General features: G+C 41.5%; 20 protein-coding genes across 20 annotated transcripts; 8 read left to right on the forward strand and 12 right to left on the reverse strand.

Annotated features, from left to right (window-relative positions):
• Positions 1–362: 362 nt before the first annotated feature.
• Positions 363–758, reverse strand: DI09_68p10 (uncharacterized protein; the record flags this gene model as incomplete). The annotated part of the gene is made up of 1 exon (XM_013381486.1): positions 363–758. One exon carries the CDS (start codon positions 756–758, stop codon positions 363–365), a length of 396 nt encoding a protein of 131 aa, XP_013236940.1.
• On the forward strand, positions 757–1,740 carry DI09_68p20 (uncharacterized protein; the record flags this gene model as incomplete). The annotated part of the gene is made up of 2 exons (XM_013381487.1): positions 757–1,407; positions 1,453–1,740. The coding sequence occupies 2 exons, from the start codon at positions 757–759 to the stop codon at positions 1,738–1,740; spliced, it is 939 nt and encodes a 312-aa protein (XP_013236941.1).
• A 1,035-nt stretch (positions 1,741–2,775) lies between these two features.
• On the reverse strand, positions 2,776–3,396 carry DI09_68p30 (uncharacterized protein; the record flags this gene model as incomplete). The annotated part of the gene is made up of 1 exon (XM_013381488.1): positions 2,776–3,396. One exon carries the CDS (start codon positions 3,394–3,396, stop codon positions 2,776–2,778), a length of 621 nt encoding a protein of 206 aa, XP_013236942.1.
• Positions 3,397–4,204: 808 nt separating this feature from the next.
• DI09_68p40 (uncharacterized protein) lies at positions 4,205–4,933 on the reverse strand (the record flags this gene model as incomplete). The annotated part of the gene is made up of 2 exons (XM_013381489.1): positions 4,205–4,843; positions 4,871–4,933. The coding sequence occupies 2 exons, from the start codon at positions 4,931–4,933 to the stop codon at positions 4,205–4,207; spliced, it is 702 nt and encodes a 233-aa protein (XP_013236943.1).
• An 856-nt stretch (positions 4,934–5,789) lies between these two features.
• DI09_68p50 (uncharacterized protein) lies at positions 5,790–6,600 on the reverse strand (the record flags this gene model as incomplete). The annotated part of the gene is made up of 3 exons (XM_013381490.1): positions 5,790–6,086; positions 6,120–6,428; positions 6,457–6,600. The coding sequence occupies 3 exons, from the start codon at positions 6,598–6,600 to the stop codon at positions 5,790–5,792; spliced, it is 750 nt and encodes a 249-aa protein (XP_013236944.1).
• Positions 6,601–6,650: 50 nt separating this feature from the next.
• On the forward strand, positions 6,651–7,238 carry DI09_68p60 (zinc finger, C2H2, LYAR-type protein; the record flags this gene model as incomplete). The annotated part of the gene is made up of 1 exon (XM_013381491.1): positions 6,651–7,238. One exon carries the CDS (start codon positions 6,651–6,653, stop codon positions 7,236–7,238), a length of 588 nt encoding a protein of 195 aa, XP_013236945.1.
• Positions 6,821–7,319, reverse strand: DI09_68p70 (uncharacterized protein; the record flags this gene model as incomplete). Its single annotated transcript, XM_013381492.1, has 2 exons — positions 6,821–7,113; positions 7,232–7,319. The coding sequence occupies 2 exons, from the start codon at positions 7,317–7,319 to the stop codon at positions 6,821–6,823; spliced, it is 381 nt and encodes a 126-aa protein (XP_013236946.1).
• A 664-nt stretch (positions 7,320–7,983) lies between these two features.
• DI09_68p80 (uncharacterized protein) lies at positions 7,984–8,428 on the forward strand (the record flags this gene model as incomplete). The annotated part of the gene is made up of 2 exons (XM_013381493.1): positions 7,984–7,995; positions 8,048–8,428. The coding sequence occupies 2 exons, from the start codon at positions 7,984–7,986 to the stop codon at positions 8,426–8,428; spliced, it is 393 nt and encodes a 130-aa protein (XP_013236947.1).
• A 708-nt stretch (positions 8,429–9,136) lies between these two features.
• DI09_68p90 (uncharacterized protein) lies at positions 9,137–9,862 on the reverse strand (the record flags this gene model as incomplete). Its single annotated transcript, XM_013381494.1, has 1 exon — positions 9,137–9,862. The coding sequence occupies one exon, from the start codon at positions 9,860–9,862 to the stop codon at positions 9,137–9,139; it is 726 nt and encodes a 241-aa protein (XP_013236948.1).
• An 18-nt stretch (positions 9,863–9,880) lies between these two features.
• Positions 9,881–11,005, reverse strand: DI09_68p100 (uncharacterized protein; the record flags this gene model as incomplete). The annotated part of the gene is made up of 2 exons (XM_013381475.1): positions 9,881–10,094; positions 10,131–11,005. 2 exons carry the CDS (start codon positions 11,003–11,005, stop codon positions 9,881–9,883), a joined length of 1,089 nt encoding a protein of 362 aa, XP_013236929.1.
• A 23-nt stretch (positions 11,006–11,028) lies between these two features.
• Positions 11,029–11,564, forward strand: DI09_68p110 (uncharacterized protein; the record flags this gene model as incomplete). The annotated part of the gene is made up of 2 exons (XM_013381476.1): positions 11,029–11,441; positions 11,468–11,564. 2 exons carry the CDS (start codon positions 11,029–11,031, stop codon positions 11,562–11,564), a joined length of 510 nt encoding a protein of 169 aa, XP_013236930.1.
• A 151-nt stretch (positions 11,565–11,715) lies between these two features.
• DI09_68p120 (putative dephospho-CoA kinase) lies at positions 11,716–12,458 on the reverse strand (the record flags this gene model as incomplete). Its single annotated transcript, XM_013381477.1, has 2 exons — positions 11,716–11,977; positions 12,049–12,458. The coding sequence occupies 2 exons, from the start codon at positions 12,456–12,458 to the stop codon at positions 11,716–11,718; spliced, it is 672 nt and encodes a 223-aa protein (XP_013236931.1).
• Positions 12,459–12,477: 19 nt separating this feature from the next.
• Positions 12,478–13,572, reverse strand: DI09_68p130 (cytosolic Fe-S cluster assembly factor Nbp35; the record flags this gene model as incomplete). Its single annotated transcript, XM_013381478.1, has 4 exons — positions 12,478–12,771; positions 12,851–13,261; positions 13,308–13,504; positions 13,545–13,572. The coding sequence occupies 4 exons, from the start codon at positions 13,570–13,572 to the stop codon at positions 12,478–12,480; spliced, it is 930 nt and encodes a 309-aa protein (XP_013236932.1).
• A 19-nt stretch (positions 13,573–13,591) lies between these two features.
• Positions 13,592–14,404, forward strand: DI09_68p140 (NifU-related protein; the record flags this gene model as incomplete). The annotated part of the gene is made up of 1 exon (XM_013381479.1): positions 13,592–14,404. One exon carries the CDS (start codon positions 13,592–13,594, stop codon positions 14,402–14,404), a length of 813 nt encoding a protein of 270 aa, XP_013236933.1.
• Positions 14,405–14,794: 390 nt separating this feature from the next.
• On the forward strand, positions 14,795–15,029 carry DI09_68p150 (30S ribosomal protein S6; the record flags this gene model as incomplete). The annotated part of the gene is made up of 2 exons (XM_013381480.1): positions 14,795–14,856; positions 14,885–15,029. The coding sequence occupies 2 exons, from the start codon at positions 14,795–14,797 to the stop codon at positions 15,027–15,029; spliced, it is 207 nt and encodes a 68-aa protein (XP_013236934.1).
• Positions 15,030–15,035: 6 nt separating this feature from the next.
• DI09_68p160 (DNA replication initiation factor) lies at positions 15,036–17,243 on the reverse strand (the record flags this gene model as incomplete). Its single annotated transcript, XM_013381481.1, has 6 exons — positions 15,036–15,326; positions 15,371–15,947; positions 16,295–16,410; positions 16,458–16,685; positions 16,980–17,069; positions 17,112–17,243. 6 exons carry the CDS (start codon positions 17,241–17,243, stop codon positions 15,036–15,038), a joined length of 1,434 nt encoding a protein of 477 aa, XP_013236935.1.
• Positions 17,244–17,808: 565 nt separating this feature from the next.
• On the forward strand, positions 17,809–20,442 carry DI09_68p170 (uncharacterized protein; the record flags this gene model as incomplete). The annotated part of the gene is made up of 1 exon (XM_013381482.1): positions 17,809–20,442. The coding sequence occupies one exon, from the start codon at positions 17,809–17,811 to the stop codon at positions 20,440–20,442; it is 2,634 nt and encodes an 877-aa protein (XP_013236936.1).
• A 68-nt stretch (positions 20,443–20,510) lies between these two features.
• DI09_68p180 (uncharacterized protein) lies at positions 20,511–21,784 on the reverse strand (the record flags this gene model as incomplete). Its single annotated transcript, XM_013381483.1, has 4 exons — positions 20,511–20,816; positions 20,853–21,150; positions 21,410–21,498; positions 21,539–21,784. The coding sequence occupies 4 exons, from the start codon at positions 21,782–21,784 to the stop codon at positions 20,511–20,513; spliced, it is 939 nt and encodes a 312-aa protein (XP_013236937.1).
• A 1,671-nt stretch (positions 21,785–23,455) lies between these two features.
• DI09_68p190 (uncharacterized protein) lies at positions 23,456–23,753 on the forward strand (the record flags this gene model as incomplete). Its single annotated transcript, XM_013381484.1, has 2 exons — positions 23,456–23,479; positions 23,505–23,753. The coding sequence occupies 2 exons, from the start codon at positions 23,456–23,458 to the stop codon at positions 23,751–23,753; spliced, it is 273 nt and encodes a 90-aa protein (XP_013236938.1).
• A 1,557-nt stretch (positions 23,754–25,310) lies between these two features.
• On the reverse strand, positions 25,311–26,369 carry DI09_68p200 (uncharacterized protein; the record flags this gene model as incomplete). Its single annotated transcript, XM_013381485.1, has 1 exon — positions 25,311–26,369. The coding sequence occupies one exon, from the start codon at positions 26,367–26,369 to the stop codon at positions 25,311–25,313; it is 1,059 nt and encodes a 352-aa protein (XP_013236939.1).
• Positions 26,370–26,613: the final 244 nt, after the last annotated feature.

The following is a 26,613-nucleotide window of genomic DNA, read 5'->3' on the forward strand; positions in this document are numbered from 1 at the left end:
ACCATTTTCAGCAAATATGAAGAGAGAAGGGTCCAGAGTTGATACTGGATGCTTTCAAGGACAAACTGAAATCCGGTTGCAGTTATAGCGGTCGAGTTCAGCAAACATCCGGACGAAATAAGCAATTGCCTCATAAAGGCATCCTTTTGCGAAATTTTAATTTCTACAAGTAGGAATGCTAGATTTACTTGTTTTCGATGGCGTTTCCAGCGGGGCCGCTTCGCAGGATACCAAAATCGACAGGATTTTCTCGAAAATTACTATAAGAACCGCATACATTGTAGGTGTTTGTCTGGTATGTCAGAATCGAGGATTTATCCAGTCGATATGCATCGGGATGTGTTGGTCTTTTTAAGAAGACCCTATTTGCGCTGGATGGAATCACAAGATTGCAAAATGAGTCCCTTAGACAAGTTGAAAACATCGGGTTGAGCCAAACTTTGGACTCCAGTCCCTGAAGCAACTTGAATGCCTTCAACGTAGCAAGCGTAGAATTTGAGGTGCTGTTGATACAGTAAAGCTTTTATTGCAAACCTGGAGGGCATGTCCGGTGTAAAGACTAGCTCATAAATATCCTTCAGCCCTATATGAGAATCCATAAATAGCAGTTTGGAAACAACGAGCTGGGCCTCCATAGGAAGCGATCTATGGGTAAAAACAGAACAAAACCTAAAAATTGCAAGCGAAAACGCAGGATGTGCGATCAAATCGTCAAGCAATTGGGCTCCAAGGATCTTTGAAATGGTTTTCAGGAACATGGCCAAATTTAATAAAAAAACCCCCAATTTTTTTATGAGATTAGACACTTGTAACTTTGGATTTCTCTCCAAATCCGACTGGCGTATCTTATATGCCATTGAAAGTGAATCAAAAACGCATGAAATTGTGCCGATTAAATTGATTTCTAAGCGGACAAAATTGGATCCCGTCTCTATTGACCAAGCTTGTGCGCTTCTTATGCGGTTTAAACTTTTAAGAAGAGAGGGCGAAGTTCAACATGGTGGTGCGTCTCAAGAAAACTGCAACATGACCGGGTCAACTAGTAGCTGCATTGATACCAATAAAGATCTGGCCTCTTCTCAACACAGAAGAAGGGGTCGAAAAGGGATCCCTCTTGGAACCTTGGGATACATTTTGGGATTTGGAGGCTTGGACTATTTAGCTCTGCATTTTTTCAAGCAAAAGAATTCTCTTTCTTGCATCTCAAACTCACGACTTGGTGTTGGAAAAGAGGCCGATATTCATGTTGGCGAACGTCTATCGCCCACTGACGGGGCCTTTCCAAAAGCAATTGTTGTCAAGTTTCATCGTCTGGGGCGAACGTCTTTTCGCTCAGTTCGAACCAAACGAGACTACCATCTCGGAAAGGGGGCAAATGCATCTTTCCATGCTTGCAGCTGCAAAAGAGTGGGCATTCTTAAAGGTTTTGTGGTGCAAAATTCACTATTTTAGGCCCTTTATCAGCTTGGCTTTTCAGTGCCCATTCCCGTTGATCACAACAGACATGCAATTGTAATGGAAAGAATCGATGGACTTCCTTTAAACCAAGTTACGCATCTATTGGATCCACAGAGACTTTATCACGAGCTTGTTTCAATGATTGTGGCCATTGCACGATTGGGGCTGGTCCATGGGGACTTTAACGAGTTTAATGTTCTCGTCAGAAATCGCGACGAATCGCCTGTTCTTATCGATTTCCCCCAAATGGTCTCAATCAAGCATCGGAACGCTGCAGAGTAAAGTTCAGATGATTTATTCTAGATTTTATGAAAGGGACATAAGCTGCATTAGGAAATGGTTTAAAAGAAACTTTCCAACCGTTGATCTGGACTTTACATGCCAAGGTAATGTGTCAAAAACAGTGGCACCCTCCTCCCTTTGTTCCCTTGAATCTTCAGATGAGCTGAAAGCAGATGATATACGAGGAGAAGACTCCCAAGAATCAAAGCACACTTTCGGTTCTCCACATAAAGGCCATGCTGAAAATAAACTCGCCGAAGACAATCACGAAGAGTGTCGGATTTCTGAGGGCTGCTTTGCTGCCTTTGATTCCAACCCTGACAGCGGCGAGCCTGATGCTAGAGATTTTGGCTCTAGTGGCTCGTGTGTCTCCGAAAATGATGATATCGACTATGATTCTGGTTACGATTCCCCCAGGACCGGATCATGCACTTCGAGTCTTTTAGGATCGTCTTCCGATTCAGAGTCCGTCGAATCACTAGCTGAAGATCGCGAGTTTCCCCCCTATCTTTCAATGATAATCAAGGAATTAGAAGAAACAGGTCAATCCCCTCTCGATGAAGTCTTAAAGGCTTCTGGATATACCCATGGGCTTGAGGAAGAATTGGACAAGTACTGGGGGTTTTTGGCTATCCAATAAATTATTTAACAGCAAAGTGATGATCCATATGAAATTTTCCAAACAAGCAGCATATTCCGTCGCTTCCAGAGCATAGTTTAGTGGCTTTTTCTCATGATTGATCATCGCAAATGCATGTGCCTTCGAATTCCTTGCACCTGAACGTGGAGGGCCAGGCTCCAAAACAAGCTGGTCCCAATGACTTTTCAGGGGCATTCTTTTCCACCATCTCCTGTGGAAAAGACAGCCATCATTGTGATGCAGCCAGTATTTGGGCAAAAATGGTGATCGACCATCCGTTCCTAGATTCTCGTCTAAATCCTGCGGCATGCTCAGGACTTATTTAAATCGCTAGAATTATCTTTTATCCTATAACGCAACTAGTACTAGCAATGAAAGTTTTATTGAAAGGTAGATCAAATACCTGATGGATGAATAATCTTTTTTGAACCTCCATCTTTTGAAACTTCACCTTTTGAAACTTCACCTTTTGAAACTTCACTTTCTGAAACTTCACTTTCTGAAACTTCACTTTCTGAAACTTCATCTTCTGAATATCCATCATTACCTGATTCTACCTCATCTTCTGAGTATCCATCATTACCTGATTCTACCTCATCTTCTGAATATCCATCATTACCTGATTCTACCTCATCTTTTGAACCTTCATTATTACAATTGGTATCTGATTCTACATCTTCTTCTGAACCTCCATCAGTACAATCGCTACCTGATTGTACCTTCTTTTTTTTGTACAAACCACCATACCCCGAGTCACTACTATTCAATCGCAAAATCTTGGGATCTTTAGAAACTTCATTTTCACTATCGCTATCTTCAAGAATTACCGGTAATTCTTGATCTTTTAGACCTTTTATATGTTTTAGATCCCTTTTTGTCTGTTGAGAATTATCATTTATGGTTGTATCACCATTGATTTTTTCAATTTCTTCAGGAGTTTTCTCAGTCAAAACAGGAATAGAAGAATCTCCTTCAGAATCGCAAGGAGGTTTGTTGGTGTCTGGAGGCGAGCACATAATGAAATGGTTTCCAACAATAAAGAATAGTAAAAAAGCACTAACCAGTATTTTAAGCAGCATATGAACTTGAAAATAAAAAGTCTCCTAATTAACAAACAAGTGTACTCGTGCAAAAATCGATTAGTAATTCGCAATTAAATGCCTCCAATCAAATTTAGCACAAAGGTCACTGTGATATTTGTGTATTTAAATTATTTTAATTACCCACTCGTCAAGACGATCATAGTGCATGAAAATGAAATTTACATCCATCCACACGATGCGCTGGCGTTCAAAGGTACCTCAACTGCTTCAGCTAGTGCAAGACTTTGCTTTGCTAAATACAAACACTATTCACCAACATCCATTTTAAATACTGGTGAATGATACCATTAGTACTTGATTAGATCAACATGATTCGCAAAAGAAATGCAATTTAAACCAAACAATTCAATCAATAGAATTGGAGTGTGAAAAGTAGCAATCAGATTATAAAAGAGGCTCCATTAATAAATGGAACGGTGGGTTTGTATAACGTGACTTTTTTTGGTTTCAGCGGCCAAATTGGTTTTTTCACTGGCCAAGAAAAGATGTTTTCCTATTAGATGAGATTTTCTGAAAAACACCGCTCTTTAAATAAGATCTTTGAGTTTTGAGATTTTTACCATAAGATAGATGTGAAAATCGGTGCACCATTTCGGAAATCTTGATACAAACAAATTCCTGAAAAAGTGCACCATCAAGAAAGTTTCACCTGAAACAAAAAGGTATTCAACCATCGATTGACAAGTACAAGAGGAGTTGAGCCGGTTTATTGCAGTTTAAGTTATGAAATTACCCCAGTTGTAAGGATAGAGACATGAACGGGGTCGGATCCACAGAGAAGAATGGCTTCTGACCCATCTGATGCTTTAAGAACAATTGATTTTGAATGCGGGCTTATTCCAAGTGCTGGTTGAACGGTCTCCCAATGGAGTTTCTTTGGATTTAAAATGGGATCAGCCGGGAAAGATCCCAAAGAGCCAGATTCGCCTGGAATAGAAAATGTTGCTCGATCACCCGGTTGGGCACTCTTTGGGGGCGCGATAAATTCGACATTCCCACAGGGGCCACGGGCAACCAAGACCATCGCTTGCGACTTTACCCCCCTCATGGAGGCAGGCTTCAGATTTGCCACAAATAGGCACAATTTTCCTTGGATTTGATCTGGAGTGAAATATGGGACCAACCCCGAAACGACTGTTCGGATTCCGAGTACACTTCCAAAGTCAACCTGTTCAATGTAGAGCTTATCGGCAGATGGATGCTTTTCAACACTCATCATGCGCCCGACACGTAGATCAAGATGTGATGATGTGGAAACCAAATCTTGAATTGATAAAGAAGATGCTATTAGCGGTGGTGGTGCTGGCGATGATGGCGAGGAAGATGGTTGAATTGGATCCACAGCTTCGGACATGCTATTCTTTAAAAACTAGCTTTTGTAATTTACTTTAAACTTTGCAATAAAATTTAAACATCCAGAGATGTGGGTAGTTAGTTTTTCGACTGGCATTATTTTAAAGCAATCCTTCATATTAGGTGCAATCTAGGATAGGTCCGACAAACTTACCTCACATCCTGTGATTGCATACCTGAGCCACAAATAAAAAGTGGCCCTGTCAATAGTATTACCAAACACCTCATACAAATGGTCGATGTTTTCCTTGCCGTTAGGGTTATTTTGAAGCCATGACAATGTGGATTGCAAAAAAGGCACTGATATGAAAGCAAATTTAGGACGCTGCTTACCTAGAAGCTCATTTGATATGACCTTCATGGTAAAGGCGTCATTGGAGTAAGATGGTGGCATGAAGAAGCACTTTGAAAGTGCAGGCATGCTAGTGACGCAACCGACTTTTCCCTAAAAAAAGCTGGTCAAATGTACCTTGAGCGCCAAGAAGACACTCCTCAAGTATGAATGATCTTCAATCCATGGCGATTGGGTAAGGTTGTATTGAGAAACCAATAAATTTTGAAATATTCGAATTTGGTCCGTGAGATCGTCATGGGGGGTTAGCCTGGACAGGTGCTTCTTGTTGATTGATGACAACTTTAAACGCGACATGATAGCAGGCGATTTTTGCACCTTTTCAAGGTTGAACTAACGATGAAAGCGTGGGACGATGGCTACCTCCGCTGCAAGATCTTCGATTGATAGCAACTCTGCCGAAGGTGTCCACCCGAGAGAAGAAATAAAATTAACAATTGCCGTCGGCAGAATTCCTTGGTCCTGCGTGATAGGCCAAGCGAAAACGCTTACCTTATAATACTCGACAAAGGCATGGTTTTGTCGCTTTGAAAGCTTTGAGCCGTCTGCATTGGTTAATAGCGGAAGATGGGCAAAGGCCGGCGAGTCCCATCCAAAGCATTCATAGAGGTACAAATGGAGGGGAGTAGAGGCAAGCCATTCCTAAAACATCAGCATAAGGCCCTACAGATCCCCGAAGAACATGCGAAATATTCATTTCATGGTCGTCAACTACGTTTGCCAAATGATAAGTGGGCCAACCTACAAGTAACGATACCATGGTACCATCGGACTTGAGCAAAATTGGGTCGGCCGGAACATGCTTGAAGTATCCAAAAAGTGCATCTCCATAAACCAAATCTCTGAACGAGGCCTTTAACAGCTTGTTTTGCACATCTTCATATAAAGATTGATCGACCTATTGAACGAATTATTTGATCGAACTACATACCTTCAATCTAATGGCAAATGGCTTGCCACACAAATTGGGGTTCTCACATCGAGAAAGGGATCTGCATGTTCCGCCATAAGCAGAAGGCGGGGTTAGACCATCAGGGCTAAGCTCCTTGGGGCAATAACACCTGTAGGCAAATCCTTTGTCCAAAAGAACTTTTGCGTGGGACCGATAAAGATCAAGCCTTGACGATTGGCAGATGTGCGGAAAGGATCTTCCTAAATGGTCTACATATGGATCAAATTTAATGCCAGTCCAATTTAATATTGAAATAAACGACGAAGCGGCCCCGGCAACGCTTCTAGCCTAGGAAAAGTAAGCGTTTCCCCTATACTTTGTCTGTGTCTTCGATTCGCAAAAATAGCTGTCCGTGATGTTTTTTTGCAAAGAAATAGTTAAACAAGGCGGTTCGGAGCCCGCCCAGATGAAGCTTTCCCGTTGGAGAGGGAGCAAACCTCAGTCTTGGATGGAAGCCCATCAAATTAATTAAAAAATTTGGGGTAATTTTTAGTGTGTCACGTCCGGCCTATGGTTACTTTTGCCTGCGATGCTTGCCAAGAAATACACAAAAAGGCCAAATTGGATGCACATGCTGCAAAATGCAGGGGTGCTCGATTTTCGTGTCTCGACTGCAACACGTCGTTCTCAGGCGATCAGTATCGCAACCACACCACATGTATTAGTGAGGCAGAGAAATATCAAAAGACCAACTTTGTCAAGAATAAAACTAGCGCCTTGTCAAATGTTGCCAAGAAGAGGTGTATCAACCCCGCCCCCATTGGCTCTGATTCTGCATTAGCTTTGCCAGCGTCTCTGGCCACACCTTTGCCAGCGTCTCTGGCCACACCTTTGCCAGCGTCTCCGGCCACACCTTTGCCAGCGTCTCCGGCCACACCTTTGCCAGCGTCTCTGGCCACACCTTTGCCAACCTTTTTAACAGTTCCTTTTCGTATTCCTAGGAATGTTGAAAAGAAATTGGCCAAACATATTTCTTTATACAAACTTTTAAAACATTTAAAGCGGCAAAAACTCGACCATCAAGCAAAAGGGCTGTTGAAAACTATTTTTGTAACCTCAAGGGATCCTCGAAACCTTGAAATGCGCATTACCAAATAAATTAACATTTAACCCAGCATGAGTTGGCAACGCAATTTTTGATGGAGCTTGTCTCAAGTAGTTGGTATTTTCGTGATGCATATAGTCGAGGTTCTACTGACTTCTACAAGAATTGCCATCGACGAGCTTAAACAGACACTTGATGAGTTTATTTCAGGCAGGACCTTCAAAATTGACTCTATCGTCTCCTTTAGCGCCTCTTCTCGCATCCACAAATCCATCCTACAAGTAAAGCTTTGCGAATGCAAATGTTCGCCAATTTCGCCTGTTAATTTTAGTCGATCGCGTCAAAAGATTGGTTTTTTTCCCGCAATTCGGCAGCTCCCAAGATGCTCGTCACCTTGAACACAGTGGCTGTGGAGAGGACGAAGTTTTGGTGGTGGCGCCAAAATACTTTTACTATTCCCTATCTGTAAGCTCTTTTTGCCTTCACGAAATGATCATGAAGGACAAAGACCAAAGGCTATTTATTTTTCCAGGAGAAGAGTCTGCAAGCAATGAGGGCTTTTTCAAGGCCATTTCATGCCGTGTACTTCCGTCAAAAATATTTTTCGGGCTGTGGGAATCGTACGTTGCGTGGCGAAATTATTGTTTAGCATTTTGTTTGTGGAAGAGGAGAATCTGCTAATGAAATTGCTGGACTTTTGCTGCATATGTTTGGTGTTTTCTAGGCTCAAGGCAGATTCGCCCTCCATTTCGTTGAACAGGTTTGGCTGCCACCTTTCTTTATGATTGATTTTACTATATGGACCCCCAGGTACGGGAAAAACGACAATGTGCAAAGCTCTTAGCCAAAAGCTGTCCATCAGATTCAGCCCACAGTACGTGCTGTGTTCCCTTACCCCTTTATAAGATATCCGGATGGGTTCATATTTATCGAGCTAAACGGAAGCTCCATCTTATCGAAATGGTATTCTGAAAGCAGCAAGAACCTTTCCCTTCTATTTGAATGTATTTTTTCGCTGGCAGAGAACGAATTCCGCTTTATAATTCTTCTGATGGGTATTGATAATCACATACAAAGTAGACGAAATCGAAAGCATTGTCGGTTCGCGGGAAAGATCGCTTTTGAGCAACGAGCCTCAAGATTCCATTCGAGTTGTCAATGTGCTTTTAACGCAGCTCGACAGGCTGCGGTTGTATTCAAACATTCTCATCCTTGCGACCTCAAATTTTTCAGACTCCCTTGATAACGCCTTCATAGATCGAGCAGATATTGTGATCAAGGTGCCGCCCCCATCTACTTTGGGCGTTTATTCCATCCTATGCGATTCCATAAAAGAAATGTGCAAGATAAACTTGATTTCCCCGGAAATATATTTTATCGACCCCGTCGCCGTATCGATCCTACAGCCGGGCGCACTTGTGCAGTCAAATGACGGCACTCTTAACCCGTATGAAGACTCGGTCGCATTTTCAATCAGAATATACAACTTGGCTCTTGTTATCAAGGTAATTTGGAGTTGCCTCCAATTGTTCAGGGGAAAAGCGGGCGGTTTATCCGAAAATTACCTATCAATGCACTAAGTTTGATCCGAAAAGTAAGCCCAAATAGCAGCATGATTTACCGTGCTAGGATCCCCCCTTCACACCGGAGGACATTTTACGCGCATACGAACAATACTTGGCCAAACTGCACCACACATGTTGTTGAATTCAAATCGTCCTTAATGGCTTTAATTATTTTTTCTTTGGAAGCTTCAGAACAAGCCCCCGGCGAATAAGTAAATAATCAATCCCGGTGGCTATTGTTGTAAAAGCGACAATCGGTCTAGTATAAAAATCAAACACAGGAGGTACTCTAAATAGCTCTGAAAGTTGGAGCCAAGCGATGAAATGCCCTCAAGCTGTGATAGGATGGCTGTTGCGAACAGCATAAACTGCAATGCCGTATTAACCTACAAAATTTGACAAAACAGAAACCTTGCTAATGCGTGAAGGCTGAATTTCGGAAAAGTGATTTGAAGGCGTTTTCTATGTTTAATCACGTGAGAAGAGCTAGATACCTTCATTTTCAAATATAGGCTGCTCAACAGCAGCAAGATATCTCGCGCGACGATTATGCCAAACACAGGAACTGCAAACGTAATTAACTTGCACGCGTACTTGAAATCATCGAGTTGTATGCGAGGGAGCAGGCCAAACACCCGGCAAAGATTTTGTCGGACAGAGGATCCAAAAATGTCCCCAGCCTGCTTTGCATGCCAAACCTTCGAGCTATGTATCCATCGGCCTACCAATATTAGAGGATCATTTACCCAGTCGGAAATGGCGCAAAGCATAAACAGAGGAAAAGAAACGAAAAGATTATTTTTCACAACAAAGTAGCACAAAATAGGACTCAGTCCGATGCGGCAAACCGAAATCATATTGGGGATCGTTACAATTTTCTCATATTTTAAGTCGGCGGTTTTCAGATTGTGCGTTTTGTACGCACCAAGTGCACGAGTTGAATTTACATTTGAAAAGCCGAGGGGACCAGGCTTCAGGGAAAGCAATTCCGAGGGAATGGCAGATAGCAGAAATTTACACCCCTCAAATGAATGGTACGTTAATATCACGCTACCATAAATTTGATTGAGTTTACGGAGAGGATGGCTGCCCAGCCCAGGGCAGAAAACCATCTAAAATTAATTTATTTTTTAATTTTTCGACATAAGGCAAATGAAAAATCCATTGCTTCTTGAAGACTCGGGCTCAAATCTGATTGCGCAAGCGGCTCCCTCAACAATCTCAACCAAATGGACGGGATGAAGGTCTTTTAATTGATAAACATATGGGACCGGCAACAAGAAAGCCGATTTTTCCTGAGCCAAAAAATCTTTTATCACATTTTCATTCTGGGCCTGTGTACGACTATCCCCAAAACTAGCTTAAAGGGAATATGCTTACCTGCACGTGCAATAAACAAGCATTCCACCTACCCTCAACAAGGAAAATGCAGACTTTAGCAAGGATTTTTGTGTTTCAATTGTGTTAGTTTCATTTACATCTGTCCAATAAGGCTGCGGATTTGTGTTGGCTCCACATGGGGACAGAGATTTTAGCACATGCTTAATGGAGCCGTCATGGGTACATTGGGCATCAAGAATAATTTTGTCGTACGCTGGAACCTCCTGGTAATAGCATCTGCGTTTCCGATACTGAGAAGTCGAGTAGAATGGCTTCTTAACTTGCAGGTGGAACTCTTTCGCAATAAAATTATCTGGTTTGCAAAGTTGATTTTCTGGAATTGCGATCCCAATTTTTTCTGCAAGGACGTTCGTGGAATCGCCTTTGAAAAGCCGACACTTGGGGACCTTGATTTTTTTCACCAAAGAAGTGGCATCTCGTAGCCTATGTGCAGAAATATCGATTCCAGTAACAGATCCAACTCCAGATGTCCCAATAATTGAGGCTGCCAACGAAAGTTTAAGTCCCGGGGCACAACACATGTCAAGGACATGGTCATGTGCTTGGATATCCAAAATCCAAATCGCAAAAATAGACGGAAAATCCATGCTAAAAATCTTCCCTTGTTTAAATGGAAGAGAGGACCCTATGTTTATGGACGGATCCATCTCAAACCATGCCAAAGAGTCGGAAAGATGGTATTTCTTTGCATCAGGAAAGTGCTTCAAAATCGATTCCTCACATGTATCTTGGCATAGCGAGTTAATGGTAAAGGATCTTGGAATGTTGGCAAGAACCTCGTGAAAATAGGGCGCTGAAGAGAGATTGTTTCTTGATAAAAAATCAAGAAAAAAGGCCGGAAGCGGCCCAGTCATAAATTCGAAAAAAAATAATTTTTATGAATTCTTTTGCAGCCACCAAAAATGGTGACGATAGCGATGATGATGGACATCAGATGCAGGCGAAGACTGGATTTAAAAAAGAAACCACATTATCTCCTATAGGCCGTGCGGATATTACAAAGCCTTTTCATAATCCTTCAAATACAAATGCTCCTCTTGAAATAGGCCGGTCTGATTGGGACCCATTTGCGGCCAGCCAAATTGGCTCCCAATCTTCTGGAATGCTGCTTTCGGGTGCTTCCCTACACAAGGAGGCATCGTCTCCTAGAATTAAAGGGCTACACCCCGATGCGGTCCCCCCAGGTGTTCGCTTTGATATCATTCATCCTGCCGGAGTGGAGTATGATGGAGACAAGGATCTGCGTCAACATCCGTTCCTTCGAGTTTCACGAAGACCATCCTCAACAAGGTTTGAATGATTAATTAAATTATCAGCGGTGATCCCGACAATGATGAGCTGCTTCCGCCATCTTCTCAAGGCCCAAAAGCTAGCTTTGGGTTCAATCTACATCGAGGAGGGCCATCATTCTAATACTTGCCATGGCAAAGAAAAACTAGAATTTCAATGCATCCAAATAAAGCCTTTTCCTTTGAATCGCCGAAATTACTTGGACCCTCCCGGCTAAATTAACTTTCAAAGGTAGAATAATTTGGCGCACCCATTTGGGAAGATAATTTTGCCATTAATCGTGGTAGAAGTAATGAAAAATATATTTGCCACACAAAACGATACCAACGTAGAAGGCACCCAACCAAAATACGGTCGATACTTTGGATGGGTGCAAAATATCATTGTACAATGCGGCGACTCGTTCGAATCCGTCTGGTGCACCAAACGGCTTTTCAGTATTCGATGTTATAACCCAATCGGCAAGTCTTTCTTTCTCATCAAGGGGCATTTGCGTGTTGACTATTTGAAGGGCCTGTTTTCTTTGCAGATCTGGCCTGCGGAATAATAGCCTTTTGAGCTGGATTTCCTGCGAGCTAAGAGATATAGTAAATAAGCTGGTGGGTACCAAGTGGTAACGATGATTTCTGAAAAAAACATTCCAAGACCCAGCTCAAATAGAAGCGGGACCTCAACGATGACGGCATCTGTTCCTTTCAGAAAGTTCCAAGCTATCAAAAAAAGCAACCTTCTAAAGACTATGGGATGGATGATGGCCTCAAGAATCTTTTTTTTTTCCGCTTCGTGAAAGACAATTTTGCCCAAAGCACCCCTGTCCACAATGGTGCACGAGGGATCTTGAAAAATCGATTTTCCAAAATTTTCTTCTAGCTTTCTCTTCACTTTAACATCCCCAGATATGATCTCGTGAGTTATTAAGTCAGCATCAAGGATAGGAAATTTCGAATTCTGCCTGAACCAATTGCACAGGGTTGATTTTCCAGTGGCAATGCCTCCTGTAATTCCGATAATTTTCATTTTAAAATTAATTAATTAATTAATTCATTAATTTATTTACTTCAGAAAGCGACTCTAATGTGGCGTTGATGATGTCTTGAAATATTGAATAGATAGCGGGATCCTCTTTAAGCATTTCGACTTTGCCCTCGTCGCAGATTTTTCCAATTAGCGGTTCAATAGGAATGGAGCCTAAAAATCGCAGCCCCATTTTTTTGCATAATATCCGGCAGCCAGATCCCTCAAGTTGCTCAAATAACCCTGATTGCCTTTTACAAGACGGACAGCAAAAAGAAGACATGTTTTCAACAAGTCCCAAAATGGGAATCGAAACCTTTGTGCAGAAGCTTATTTCCTTTTTTACATCGCTAATGGCTAGCTCCTACCTTTATCAATTGCACACAAATAAATACCTGAGGCGTAGAAATAATTATAGAGCTAAGGGTGTATGAGGTATTTTCCTGCTTCAAAAGTTTTGCTATCGAAATGTGCTCGTCCGAAGTTCCTGGAGGCGTATCAATTATTAGGTAATCAAGTGCCTCTTCTTCAGAATTTGCCCAATTGACGTCCTTCAGGAATTGCTTAATAAGCCCATTTTTCTTTGGACCTCTCCAAACAACAGCCAACTCATCAGACGGAAGCATATAGGAGATAGATATTACAGAAAGCGTGTCCAAAACACTTATCGGCTCCAGCCCCATCCCACTTACGTGGAGAGTTTCGCCTAGAGTTCCTGTCATTATTGGGATAGAGGGGCCACAAATGTCCAAATCAAGAAGGCCGACCTTATAGTTAGTGACATCCACTTGCTTGGTACTTAGATTCTGCCAATACTGTCGCCAAAAGCGTCGAAATGGTGCTTTTCCCTACACCGCCTTTCCCAGAAAGGACCAAAATGATATTCTTGACGTGAGCCAAGTTTTCCAGAATCAAAGGTAAATCTACACCGTTTGAATGCGAAAACAGACCTTGATCCTGCTCTGCCCCTCCTGTAGTAGATGCGCAAATTGTCTGGTTTGGACATCCTTGGCACGATTCTGCCTTTCCAGCCTCGGTGCTGGTAGTTCCTGGACAATTTTCTATAGTTCAATCAAAATGGTGGCAAACCAGGTGCCTTATGTGGGAGGGAGGACATTTAAATATTAATTATTTAAATGCCATTCAAAAGCCTCTCCTCATTGGGCCAACGGTTTCTTTTAAATCGGATTGCCAGGAGAACGCTCTTTATTCATTCCGAGGCAACGCCAAATCCAAGCTCTAGAAAATTTATTCCCGAGGAAAACGATTCTATTGTACCGTTTTTTAAAAACGAATCATCTTCCTCCCCTGCTTTCGAATGGGGGCTGAAGGAGAACAAAAGAGAGTTGGAATTACTTTATAACACCAGCGGAAGAAATCCGCCAAAAAGACTAACCACGCTAGCAAACGAACTGTTGCAATTGGATGGGATTTCCAGAATATTTATTGGAGTCCGTTTTCTAACAGCTACAAAAGGCCCGGAAACATCTTCAGACTGGGCCCATTTATCGCCTAGAATCACCTCCATCTTGGATTCATACTTTACAACAACGCCAACAGAAACAGCGCTCGATGAGGGAAACTTTATTGCGCCAGAAACGCTACAACGTGAAAATGGGGCCACCGTCGACTCTGACCACGAGGAGGTAACCAAGATGGTGATAGAACTTTTGGACACAAAAGTTCGTCCATACGTTCAGAGCGATGGAGGGGATATTGCCTTTATCGACTATTCCGATGGGATTGTTAGAGTAAAACTCCACGGGGCGTGTTCGTCATGTGCATCTTCCAGCGAAACCCTGAAGAGGGGAGTCGCTGCCATGATGAAATATTACATCCCAGAGGTTTTTGATGTTGTTGACGTAAATGAAGAGCCAGGCGGGCTTGATAGCGCGTCTTTGGAGGCTTTTGAGGCCTTTGAAAGTGAGCTGAAGAATAAAAATAATTAGAAGTCGGTACTTGCTCAATAAATTGGCAATGACTAACGCTTCAACAAGCCTGGGACGATCTCAACACAAACACCATTTAGTGTGCAACAAAAAAGGAAACAACCAGCCAATGCGGAAATATTGCCAATCAAAACCGTCACAAAATGAAATGGCAACGTTCAAAAGGGTTACGAGGGTTTGCGTACTTGTAAATTAGCCAGACCCACAAAAGACATGTTCGTTATTTTAATTTTCATCATGCCCTTTTATGAGCTCATTTGCATATCCAGGCCAGAGTTAACAAAGGTACTGACAAAGTGAGCGTTACCATAGGAAGCGTTTGCAAGTGGAATTAAGCGGGCAATTGTATCTATCTTGAAAAAAGAGGCCGTCGTTCACTCAATCAATTACATGGGGTTGGAGCCGTTGCCATATCGCATGAGAAAAAACTATGAATACCAGTACTTTGGAAGGTAATTTTGAACACGCAGCAAGCAATAGGTACTGGACGTTGAATTTTTTCTGCAATCCAACAGGCCTGCTCGCCATAAAGGCTGACCTTGCATCGGATGCAGAAATTATTAGACACCGACTGATTAAAAGGGCTACCAAGCTCCCCGATTTGCTTCGGGCAAACATCTGCTAATAAAAACTATTTTTTGGGTTTATTGCGTGGTTCTGTTAGGGGGAAATAAAACTGTAACCTTTGCATGAAGCGAGAAAGATCTTTTGAGGCAACCTGGATGGCCCAGGCATTTTCGATGCCATCTGTTCTAACTGAAGAGCCCGTGTCCAGGGCTGCCTTTTTAAATGCAGATCCGAACGATCTAGCGTGAGTGATGCAAAAATACATTTTCGGCACAAAATTGTGGTGTTTAGGCGCACATCCGACAACATTATACATTGATGCACCTCTGATAAAATGGGCCACCAAAAGAGGCATCTTAATTGGAGAAGAAGATTCCTGAAAATAAGAAAGTAACTTACATTACAATATTCACATAGAAACAGGGACAAAGAGGCCAATGCAGAATTGCTTGCCCACCAGTCAATTTGGGGACTGGCGATTTCCTTTCCAGTGTCGTCTTTTGAAATGGAAGGGCTGGCTTCTGTTTGGTCATGAGGAAGGACACACAGCTTGAAGGATTTTATGGTCTTTATCGTTTTGTTTGACAAAAGCATGGATGCTGTTCTATGGATACGCTCCAAATGCGCCTTTGATAGTTTAAGTCCTCGTTCTAAAATGGAATGCGAGTTTTTGCTACAAATAAAAAACTGGAGATACCCAGAAAAAATGCCCAAAGATAGCAGAAAGTTGCTTCTGGCAACATTTCTTTCTTTATCCTTTCTTTTGGTGTATGGATACCAAAGGAGGCCTTGAATGGCATGGATGTAGTCAGTTGCGGAGAACTTTATATTTGTCGAAAATTTGCGGATAAAAACAGAGATGGTTGGGTTTACAACGCCCTCTTCTGTAAAGCTCTTTTCAACTTGTGAGGCGATTCTTCTTCGTATGGAGGGCTCCAAAAAGACGTAAGGCTGGTTTGCTTCGGAAAGGGAAACCCTACATTGTCACTGAAATGCATGGGATACCCGATTTTGGCAAGGAAAATCTCAATTCGCCGTTTCCCTTTTTCAGACAATGTTTGGAACTTTGAGGCCGAGTGGATAGAATACATTAAAGATTTAAATAAAGTCCAGTGCTTAAAAAGAGATAAGTTAAGGGAATTTTCTTCCAAATAAATATCGCAATTTCCCAACAGGGTGTTGGAGTTTAGACGTAAAACCTCTTTTTCCAGCAGATTGACATCGTTGATGTATCTGTCCAGAGAAATTGTTTGAATTTGAAAAAGCGAGCAAGCTCCCACAATACACGCCCTGAAGATCCATGAACATACAAATAGTGCATACCATAGAAGCTCATTGTTGGTTTTGACGAGCTGAGAGGCAATGCTGTAAATAAAGCATGATGCGGAGACGCCAACGCCAGTTTCCCGGTCATAGTATGAGTTTACCTCGGCTTCGGCCTTCAACATGTCGCTTTTGGCCTAGCAATGGGCAGAAACCAACATACCTTTGTGCCGTTTACCCTTGTGCCGTTTGCCATTGTGCTGTTTGCCATTGTGCCGTTTACCCTTGTGCCGTTTGCCATTGTGCTGTTTGCCATTGTGCCGTTTGCCATTGTACCTCTTTCTTGGGCATTTGGCAGATTTTCTGTGCATTCATCATCGCTATGATGTTCAGATACCTCACCTTCAGAGTGCGATGAGGCTGGATCCGATTCGTGGTTATTATTTACAATCTACGGTAAAGGCGCAGTAAATACATTTTCCGTCAGCTGGAAAAAGGGCCACATATATGATGCCGTTGAAAAAAGTTCCCCATCATCAAAAATTTTAACCTAAAATAAGCGAGTATTGTGAACTTGTTCCGGAGCAAAAAGATTGTTCAGGTGAACGGGTCTATGGTGGTCGAAAACCACGATACAAGAGCCGTCTGAAAGCGAAAAAATGGCATCAAGATCGACAGTTGCGCCGCAGTTTATCATTATCAGATAGCGATGGCCCTAGCGTTGTCAAAGGGCATCAAGGTTTACATCCTGCAGGGGCTCAAAGTACTTTTCATTAATTTCGGACAATTCCAAAAAAGATGACAATACAATCAGGTCAAACAAAACAAATTCAGACTGTAAAAGCGCCTATGGGTAACATAATTCATATTGGCGTACGATCAATATTTTGGCTGCGCATAACGAGTCCACGTCGGGGGACACCAGTATAAGCAGCGGTTGCGATGACGATCTAACTCCGCTGACAATTTGGAGATATACTTCGCGAGCATATTCTATAGAAACTATCATTCACAGCTGCCAACGGGAGATCAGGAGAACAGGAAAAGGGCGCGCGAGAGTATAAATAAGCAAATTAATATGCAACTTCTGGACCTATCTTTTAACAAGGGTTAACAACGCAAGGCTATTATTAGGCACTTGAATTTAATAATTGGCAGCCAAATTTGTAACCCTTCCCCATGATTATTGGATGCCATTTGACTACGTTACGGAACCCGCTAAATTTCACTTTATCGATTTTTAATGCGGTCGACTTGCAGCACTGCAGCGCTGCAAACGAGCATGCAAGCATGGCTGCAACCGTGCACATTAATCATTGGACGGAATTAAATAAATTTACATATTCTCAGCTGGCAAAACAATAGGGTTGGTTAGTGCGTTTGTTTTCAAAAACTTCCAATCACTTAAATTAAAAGTCGGAACATATGTATGCATTTCCTGCTGATTGGTGCCCATAGCAACCAACCCTTTGATGTGGATTCATAAGATGTATTATCTTTAGACGAAGTGTATATATTGTTTATCTTTTGCCATTGTTATATAGGATACCCTTCCGTTCTCCTCATTGAGAAATATGACCGTACCTAAATCAACTGAATTTTTCACAACGTTTCGGATTTGTATGCTTTCTGAAGGATATTTTACTATTCATCATGGCCATCGGTCAGCTCAAAAGGTTTCCGGACAGTCTTCGTTCGAAACCATCCCTGATGAGCTTCTCTCCGAGGCTTGTGAGAGGTTGGAAATCCTTGCACGAGAAAAGGCGTCCAACCATAAAGTCAGTGTTTGCTTTTCCAAAGACTTTGATATGAACTCTTACGATCCGTCTTCGCGTTTTTTGTCGAAAATAAATTCAATCTCGGAGCTTTCATCTTCACAATCATGTGAGGATTTGGATAAATTTGTTTCCATCACCTTGTCTGGCTCTTCGGCGGCATCAATTGAGTCGTGTCAAAACGAGATCATTCAAGAGGCTATTTTGAACGTTGGCGAAAAATCGCCTTTATTGTCATACAGAAGGCTTCCTTTGCTTCAAGTTGGAGACTTTTCCAGCGAACAGAACCAGCAGGTCAGGGTAAGCAAAACTCATTTGACCCTGTTTTCGCCTGCAAGCTTGAACCATTTGCATTCACGTCAGCTATATGCCAAAATGCTGAAAGGCAAAGGATATAAAGCATTTGTGTCGGAGCTTCCAGTTGATGGATTAGTCCAGCTTTTGGTCCATTCTGGGCCCTATCACCTTGCTCTTCAATCTTTTCTTTTTGAAAATAGCGATGTCCACATCCTTTTGCCGTGTTCTCTGATTTTGTCCTCCAATGCAGACCAGCTGATAGTTTTGGAAAAGGAAGATAGGGCCGATAAAGTTGCAAAAAAAGCATCGGCGGACTTTCTCAAGGCGTCAAAGAAAGTGTCAATTGCATCCAAAAAATTGGTCTTCGACACAGTTGACCTATTTTTCATCCTAAATTCTGCAGTTTCAAAGGCCAAGTTGGTTGATCTCTTATTTCGTCACGGCTGTGTGCTACGAATATTTGAAGCACCAACCAACCCATCCAAGAAGCATTGTTTGACGATTTGTTTATATGGAGGCTCTATGGATATCATTGAAGAGGTTTCGCGAGAAATATTCACCCTAATTTGCCAATCCTCCAGCCATTTTGAAGCTTCAGGCACCAATTATAGCATTTCAGTTAAAAATGCGGGCGGCTTTTGTTCCGTGTTAGATTCGGAGAATATCAACGATCCTATTTTGATCCAATTTTCTGGCGTTCCTTCTCAAGCCTTCCACGCGGGCGAACCGAATTTATTGACCATCAATTCCCTAGTTTGTAAAGGAACAAAGGATTGCTTGCTCAAGACTTTATCGAACATTGAGCCGCTCTTTTGCCAGTCAAGTATTTTTTCTGCCGATATTTTTAATTCGTCGTATCAAGACAGGCATTCATTGCTTTCGAAATCATTGAGCTACTTGTCGCTCGCCAATTTATCGATCGATACTTGCTTTACATACAGAATTGGGACGCTCTCCCTTGATTGCGAATTTATTTCCGGAAAAAAAGACGGAAAGTTATCAAAGATATCTCGAGGCACCGGATGTCAAGTTCTGATGGACGTTCCTCAGGGCTGGAGAACCGACATTAAAATCACATCTCAAAGCCTTCCTTTGCTGGTGAAGGCGGTTGAAATGCTCGAGGGTGAACTCCCTGCATCGTTGTCGTTTTTCGTTCCCGATCATCATCACAAAAGAATTATCGGACACGGAGGAAAGCACATCCAGAAATGGATGAAGCTGTTCGGAGTTTATGTAAAGTTTTCCAACAATAATACCGGCAATAGTAACCCGATTATTTTAACCCATCCAAACGATGGCAAGAAGGGGGCCGGGGGAGCGGGGAGCGACATATTTTTCCAAAATATCCGGCCAAACGTCCTTATTCGAACACCAGCAAAAAATATACATGCTCTAGCTCAGATGAAATCAGCCATTCTCGACTTGGCAGGCGAGGAAGACCAAACTCTGGGTGTGTTTGCGAGTCACAGCCACAAGACGGCTGAAGCTTCAAATTCTTTTTTCATCCCATCACTGGTACCGGAGGTTTCTATTACCGGGAACACTGCGAGTTCGCTCCACTTTTACGTTGCACTTTTAAAACAAATTGAGACCACCTCCGACTTTGATGCCAACCAGAGGAGCATCAAAACTGCCAATGTTGACGTGCCAAAGCCAGAAATCTGCCAATATCCGCATGATTTTTACCTTCAAGAGTGTGTAGAACAGGAGCTTGAAGCATCTATTGAACTATTGTTTGAAGACGGCGGGCTAGATTCGATTAGCTCCTTCAAATTATCAAAGTCGAGTCTTTTGGCGATGGAAAATCTTGGAGCAAAAAATGCAAATAGCAGTGTGAATGACACCCGATTCAACCTGAAAGACTTTTCAATGACCATCAATGCAACTCCAGCTCCAGCTCCAACCCCATTCCAATCTCCATCCTCCTCAAAGTTCCCCGCAATATCACGGCCCGCATCAACAACAGTCCCTAATACCATTTTTCCATATCCATTTTCCATAGCTAATCGCAAGGGTGAAGACTATTTCCACTGGGATTCTCTCCTGGGGTTTGGCAGGGCGTCGATGTCATTGGGAGGGACCGTCTCACCTATCTCCTCGACTCGGATTTCGTCATCCCCAATCCGACCTGTATAATATGAAGCCCGTTTATATAAAAATAAATTAGTTAATTACGAAAAATTTACAATTGTTTATTTACTGCCTCACCTGAGAAACTTTACAATAGCTCCGATGATTGCCAAAAGAAAAAGGGCATACATGGTGACGAGCCAGTTTTTCCCATGCGAAAGTTGATATTGTTCAGTCTGTGGTAACAAACACAAAAATACCTTTGAAAAGGCAATATTGGCTGCCTTCAGGTGCCGAAGCGATGCCTCAACATTCAAGTCAATCCTGTCTATCATGTTGCCCTGATGCGATAGCATCTCCGTCATCGCATGCATCGCGCTGAGAATGTCAAATAGCTCCCGGTGTATTGTAGTCACGGCGGCAAGATTGTTATCGGACGCCTTCTAAAATAACATATGTCGCATGGCTATCATTACATATGAGAGAAGAAGGCTCTGGTGTTGGGAACCTCCAGTATGGGATAATACGTTAGAGTTGTAAAGGGGTTCTGAATGTCCACTTTCCGGAATGGGCATGGATTTGTACGTGCTGCTGCCTTTGGCAAGGAGCTCTTTGGAAGAGGAAATGGTAAACTTTGTTTCAAGCTCTTCATATTCTGTGGATATTTCAGACAAATCAGCCGCATAAGCTTTGCATGCATTTGATAGCAGTTGCTGACATGCTAAATTTGACTGCGCTAGCATTCCTACATATGAAATCATATTCAGACAGGATCTAAATTCCTAGGAAACATTAAAGAGAGCACAAACATTTGTAAGCTGCAATCTAAGTTCAAGTATCTTTTGGTCGTCAGAGGAAAAGTCACCAAATCCTATAAGGACCCTCTTGGAATATATTTGAGACGCAAGAGAAACTAGAAATGAAATTAGCAATCAAAACAATGGAAATGCGTAGAATCAATGGGTAATTTTAGCGATCACACATAGATAGCTCAAGTGCCTTGGCCGGAAATTGAAGCAAAAATTAAATCTACCTTTTGTCCGGATATTTGAAAGAATACTCTTGATCTATGAAAGGATGATAAAGAAGGGTATTGGCAATACTTGAATTAGGTAGGGATACCTAAAGTTAAAGGCAACGAAGCTGGTTACCATGGATATACGGAAGTATGGGAAGACTGAGAGTTTTTTTGGGACGCGTTATTTCTACTCCATGAAGACAACGAGGGGGTTCGTTCAAAAGAAGACTCATCGATCAACGGTTGACGTACATTGGAAATAGCAATAAAAGAGTCCCTATATTCACGGAACAATTCCCATCTTGATCGGATGCGCGGATGTTGGATCATATGATATGTGTCGTTTATCGAAGTGGCATCAAAATGTTGGAGTAAAGGCGTGGCAGGCATAGTAGACAATATTGTGGGATTGCAGGCCTGCAGGATAAAAATTAAAACTTTTACTTCCATTACGTATAGCCAGTTTCTCCATTAAAATTAAATTCAAATTAAATTTCAACTTCAGCTCGGTACGCTATGGTGATTGTTGCTTTCTCAAAGTCAACGTGAAGACATACCGATGTTATTTAGGCAATTCAACTGCAGGAAGACAAGATGAACAACTAAAAATAAGCCCATAACCCTAAAGATGCATTCAAAACTATTTAAAGCTTTCCCATATCTGGCTGATGATTATGCGGTAGCATCTTTTGGCATATGTTGGAAGCATTCTCAAGGTCAATTTAAACTTTGCCCAAACAGAATCATATGGAATATCAATAGGAGGGTAAAATCTTTTCTACATCTTGCATTGATAAGTGCTAGGGAGGCGTTAGGGTTTTCTATGTTTTATGTCGTGATAGCCAGAATTATGCAAGGGGACACTTGGGCTAGGGTTAGCCTTAGATTTTACTCGGCCATTTTTCTTCTACTACAAGAAAATCTGGGGTTGGGCGATCACTATGCGTTATTTTATCATAAAAATGCAATTAAATGGGATGAAATATCTGGTTCTTGCGAAAGGCTATCAACAGACCGCTAGCTTGGCCAACCAGGTTTTCCTTAGGCGTAAATCGATACAGGCAGGTGGAGTTAATAATTCAATCTAAAATGGAAATATTTAAAGGGAGCTAATTAACGGATGTGTGCTGTGAAACTAAACCACTAACCACCGGATCAGCTATTACAAATGTACACCCGTAAGCTAAGTTGACTCGACTGGATAAATTGCACTTGAAGGTGCATCGGAGGTGTGCAAAAACCAAGGAGATCCTTAAAAATCCCTCTCACTTTTTCTTCTCGCTTACGCTGATTAGCATCTATCATCTGGAAGAATCTGATTTGCAAGACATGCTCCAATATCTGGCATACTCTTTTGGAGCGATTAGTTCTATGAATTTTCTGGATAACAGCCCTGAGAGTCTGAAACCTATGGTTTTAAGGGTTATCGCATCTTATGACCAGATCTTGCAGCAATGGACATACTTTGCAGGGAAGTTTAACAAGCCATATTGATTGGAGCTATTGAAGCCTATCAAGTTGCAGTTAAAACGCAGCACCAAGTACGATTTGAAAAACGTTGCCATAAAAGCCAAGATTTTTAAAGGTAAATTGTACCTCAGCGTATGTGCAAAGGACCCCAAAAAACGCTTCGATCTGAATCAGTTTAAGTTGCCTTTGCTTCCTAATGGTGAAAAAACTTGTAAGAAGATGAGAATTAAGCATGACAAAGGGGCCTGAGTCGATCAAAAGGTCTTTGTTGTGTTTTCTACTCAAAGCAGCAATGCTTTGATGCGCAAAAATGGGACATTTTAATAAATTTTTTGTTTGACACATGTTTTGTGTGCATTGGCCCCAAACTTACGACTCATACAAATGGGGAAGCCCACAATTTTCAACACAAGTGAATAAAAAATCATGTCAATGAGGACATTAGTGCAAGCATGCATCTCGATGCGCATATAAAAACCTACTCAGATTTAGACACCTTCTTATTAACAGTCTGCCTTGTTTATTTGTTCCTATTTCAAAGTTGATAACACGAATAAATGGAAGCGCTAAAACCAACTCTAAATAAAGGCAATGTTGATTGCATCTTATAGCCTGGTTTTATAGTAACTCGTCCAAATAGACATGCATCATATTTGGACAGATGGTTTGGATTAAGCCAAAACTAGATCGATTTAATGGTGCTATTATATTTTCAATATTCAAGTGCATTGAGGTTAGGGTGAAAGATACCTTTCCGCATCAAATAGACGAAAAAGAAACCGCAGGAGAAAGAGACCAAATATCCCCAATGAAAGCGAAGACCGCGCTTTTAGAAGGCGCCATTCCAAAGTTGAAAAAGATTTGCGAAAAAATTGGAGTCTTGCCTTGATGTCGCTATGAACTAAAAGGGTTTCTTTTGTCACCAAGTCTTGTAAATTCTTGTTCCAGCAAATTGAATGTTCAGGAATGATATAAAACATAAAATTATGTGAAAAAACCATGAAAGACCCCGTTCTGGTCCCTTGTACACCTGGCTATGTGTGGGGACGAGGGAGCAGAAGAAGCTACTACGGATGTTGCAGAAAACCAGTGCATTGAAGAATTGAGCTGTTCCTTTCTGCTTTTCTTGCCAATGGAATGGCTTTTAAATGTGATGGGGCAGTGAAAAACAAGCAGTTTTGCATGAAAACTGAGCGCCGTGGATACATTGCAAAGATGTTGATGATGTGAACACTGCAATCATGAATTGTTTTCAATTGAGATCTCTTTTACAGGTTTCTTCCGAATAACAATTTTGCACCTTTTAGCACGAGATGATGCGGCGATGATGGTGTTGAGAGGCCCTGCTCATGAGAGGGATCCGGTGTCTGAATCCAGATTTTGAATTTTCCAAGCGTCGTCTTGTATGCCTTTTGAGAAGAAACCTTCAAAGATAGCGGAGAGCAAAATTAATGTGCGGAAGGGTCTTCAATTGTAGCATTTGAAGCCTGTTTGCAGTCAATATGTCAAAAGTGGATGATTACAAATGGACGCATGCTGTTGGATTTCTGCAGCCGTTGCTCGAGTATGGGGATCCTCTAAAAAGAGAGCAGCTAGAAACGAAATGTCGTTTTCTGAAACCCGTCCGGCCAAATCACTAAAAGAATCGGAGCAGACTGAAAATTTCGAGTCCGGAATTTGTATGCAAGTGTGCCAAATGACTAAATATCAATGGGCTATCAACACTGGGTCGCTCAAGCCAATTTACTCTCACTAAAAGATAAAATAAAAGCCAATTCAGGGCTAAATATGCCGGTGTTCCACAGTCCATTGGATAGGAGTCGGCGATAAAGTTCTCCTTGGCGATTGAAAGCCCAAAACCGACCGGTTTATGTATGCAAATTGAAGGGATAAGCTTACAGCGGTCACGCAGCCCGTTTTTTGGAGAATTTTTGAAAGCTTAATATATTAATGGAGAATCCCATGTCGATGCGTAAAGGAAATGCCCGCTGCAATTGAGAGCAGATATGCTCTGACTTTTGCTTCGCATAGCATTCCGCAAGAGTCAAAAAGATGCTGTGAACGCGTTCCTCGCCATACACATTCGCTAAAATTAAATGGGTGATTTTTGGATTTGGCCTCGCGCTCAACAATTGATGGGTGAAGCCTCATTTTCAATGTCGATGGCTGAGGACGTGGATATCTAAATGATAAATCGCTACGTGCTACCAGCTCAAGGGAAAAATTGAAAGTATCTGGAAATTGGTGTCTTCAATAAACCTTTGACGAGGAGCCGCACGCAATTTTACCAATCAGGCGATAGGTGCGGCCATCAATTGTATGCGACAAGATCAAATAATTTCAATATCCAATTTATTAAACCCTAAATTTTCAACCAGCTTGCCTATGATTCCTACGCCCCAGGCTCAACAGGCACAGTATGATTAGATGATACGTTGGTTTGATATCAAAAAGTAGAATTCACGTTATAATTCTTTTTACAGCAACAAAATATGCGGAAAAATTGCGTATTGCAGAAAAACTTGGCTAATTTTTCGTATAATCCTAACCCAGAAAATGCCATAATTAGCGTGAAAACAGCGAAAAAGACACTAGAAATGAGAAATGCAAACACATTTAAAGAGGAAAGAATCTTAGTTGTGGTAAAGGTAACTAGGAAAGCACATAACCAATTTAAAGTATATCCAAACGGATTATAAGCATTCTGAAGGCTTTTGGGTAGGATTTCTGGAGTAATCATCCAAGGGCTAGGTCCAAATCCAAATGAAAAACAAAAGATAAAGCAGAATGCAGTAGCAGATTTTATAAGCGCTATATTTTCCAAGAAACCAGGGAAAAAAACTAAAAACAAGATTAAACATACAACTCCACTAATTAAAATGATAGATTTTATATCAAAATGATTCACTAGATTGCCGAGACAATTATTGCATGCATCTTCCGAGTCTTTTAGAGCCTCAATTGCAACATTCAAAAGAGTTCCAACGAAATTTGCAACACCCAAAACGATATAAATATTCGGCGAGTCGGCAAATATCTCTTCTGTGTATGAAAAATATCCGCTAATAGAAGAGAACTGTTGAAACATATACAAGCAGACGAAAAGTATCAAATTTTCAAATATTTTTCCAAAACCCGCATTAGGGTCAGAGTCGAGGTTAGAGTTAGTCTCATTATTATCAAGGCTAGGGCTAATACCATTCAGCTCAATGGTTTCTTGGATGTTTGGGTTAGGGTTAGAGTTAGAAAGAGAAATAAAAAGACGACAAACTGCCAAAACGCTAAATAGAAATGATAATAATGCATTTGCGGCATTAAAGTTCTTCCACGCAGAAAAAGATCTATTGAGAACATACTGCTTCAGGAGTCCAGAAAAAAGTATTCCTGCTGCAATACTTAGTTGATAAGAGATTTTAAATCTCTTGGCTATAGCCTTAGAATCTGAATCCATGAAGAAACGGTTATAGGTAACATCAGCGACTTTTCTAGAAATCCCAATACCCATTCCAAAAAAAAAACGCCCAAAAGCTAGAATCTTCCAATTGAAGGAAAAAATTAAAATCGTTGTTCCAGTAGCGAATAATATTGAACACAAACAATTATACCCTTGGATGTTCCATTCAGGGGCAAAAAATATGCTAATAAAAGATGCAAGCGCTCCGCCTAAATAAAAAAAAGAAACAGCAACAGAACGTTCTATCTCAGAGCCAACTTTGAAACTAAAAAACGAGTTATGTATATGTAAATAC

This window comes from Mitosporidium daphniae (genome assembly GCF_000760515.2).
Source record: "Mitosporidium daphniae strain UGP3 chromosome Unknown contig-68, whole genome shotgun sequence".
In the NCBI taxonomy this organism is placed as follows: domain Eukaryota; kingdom Fungi; phylum Microsporidia; genus Mitosporidium; species Mitosporidium daphniae.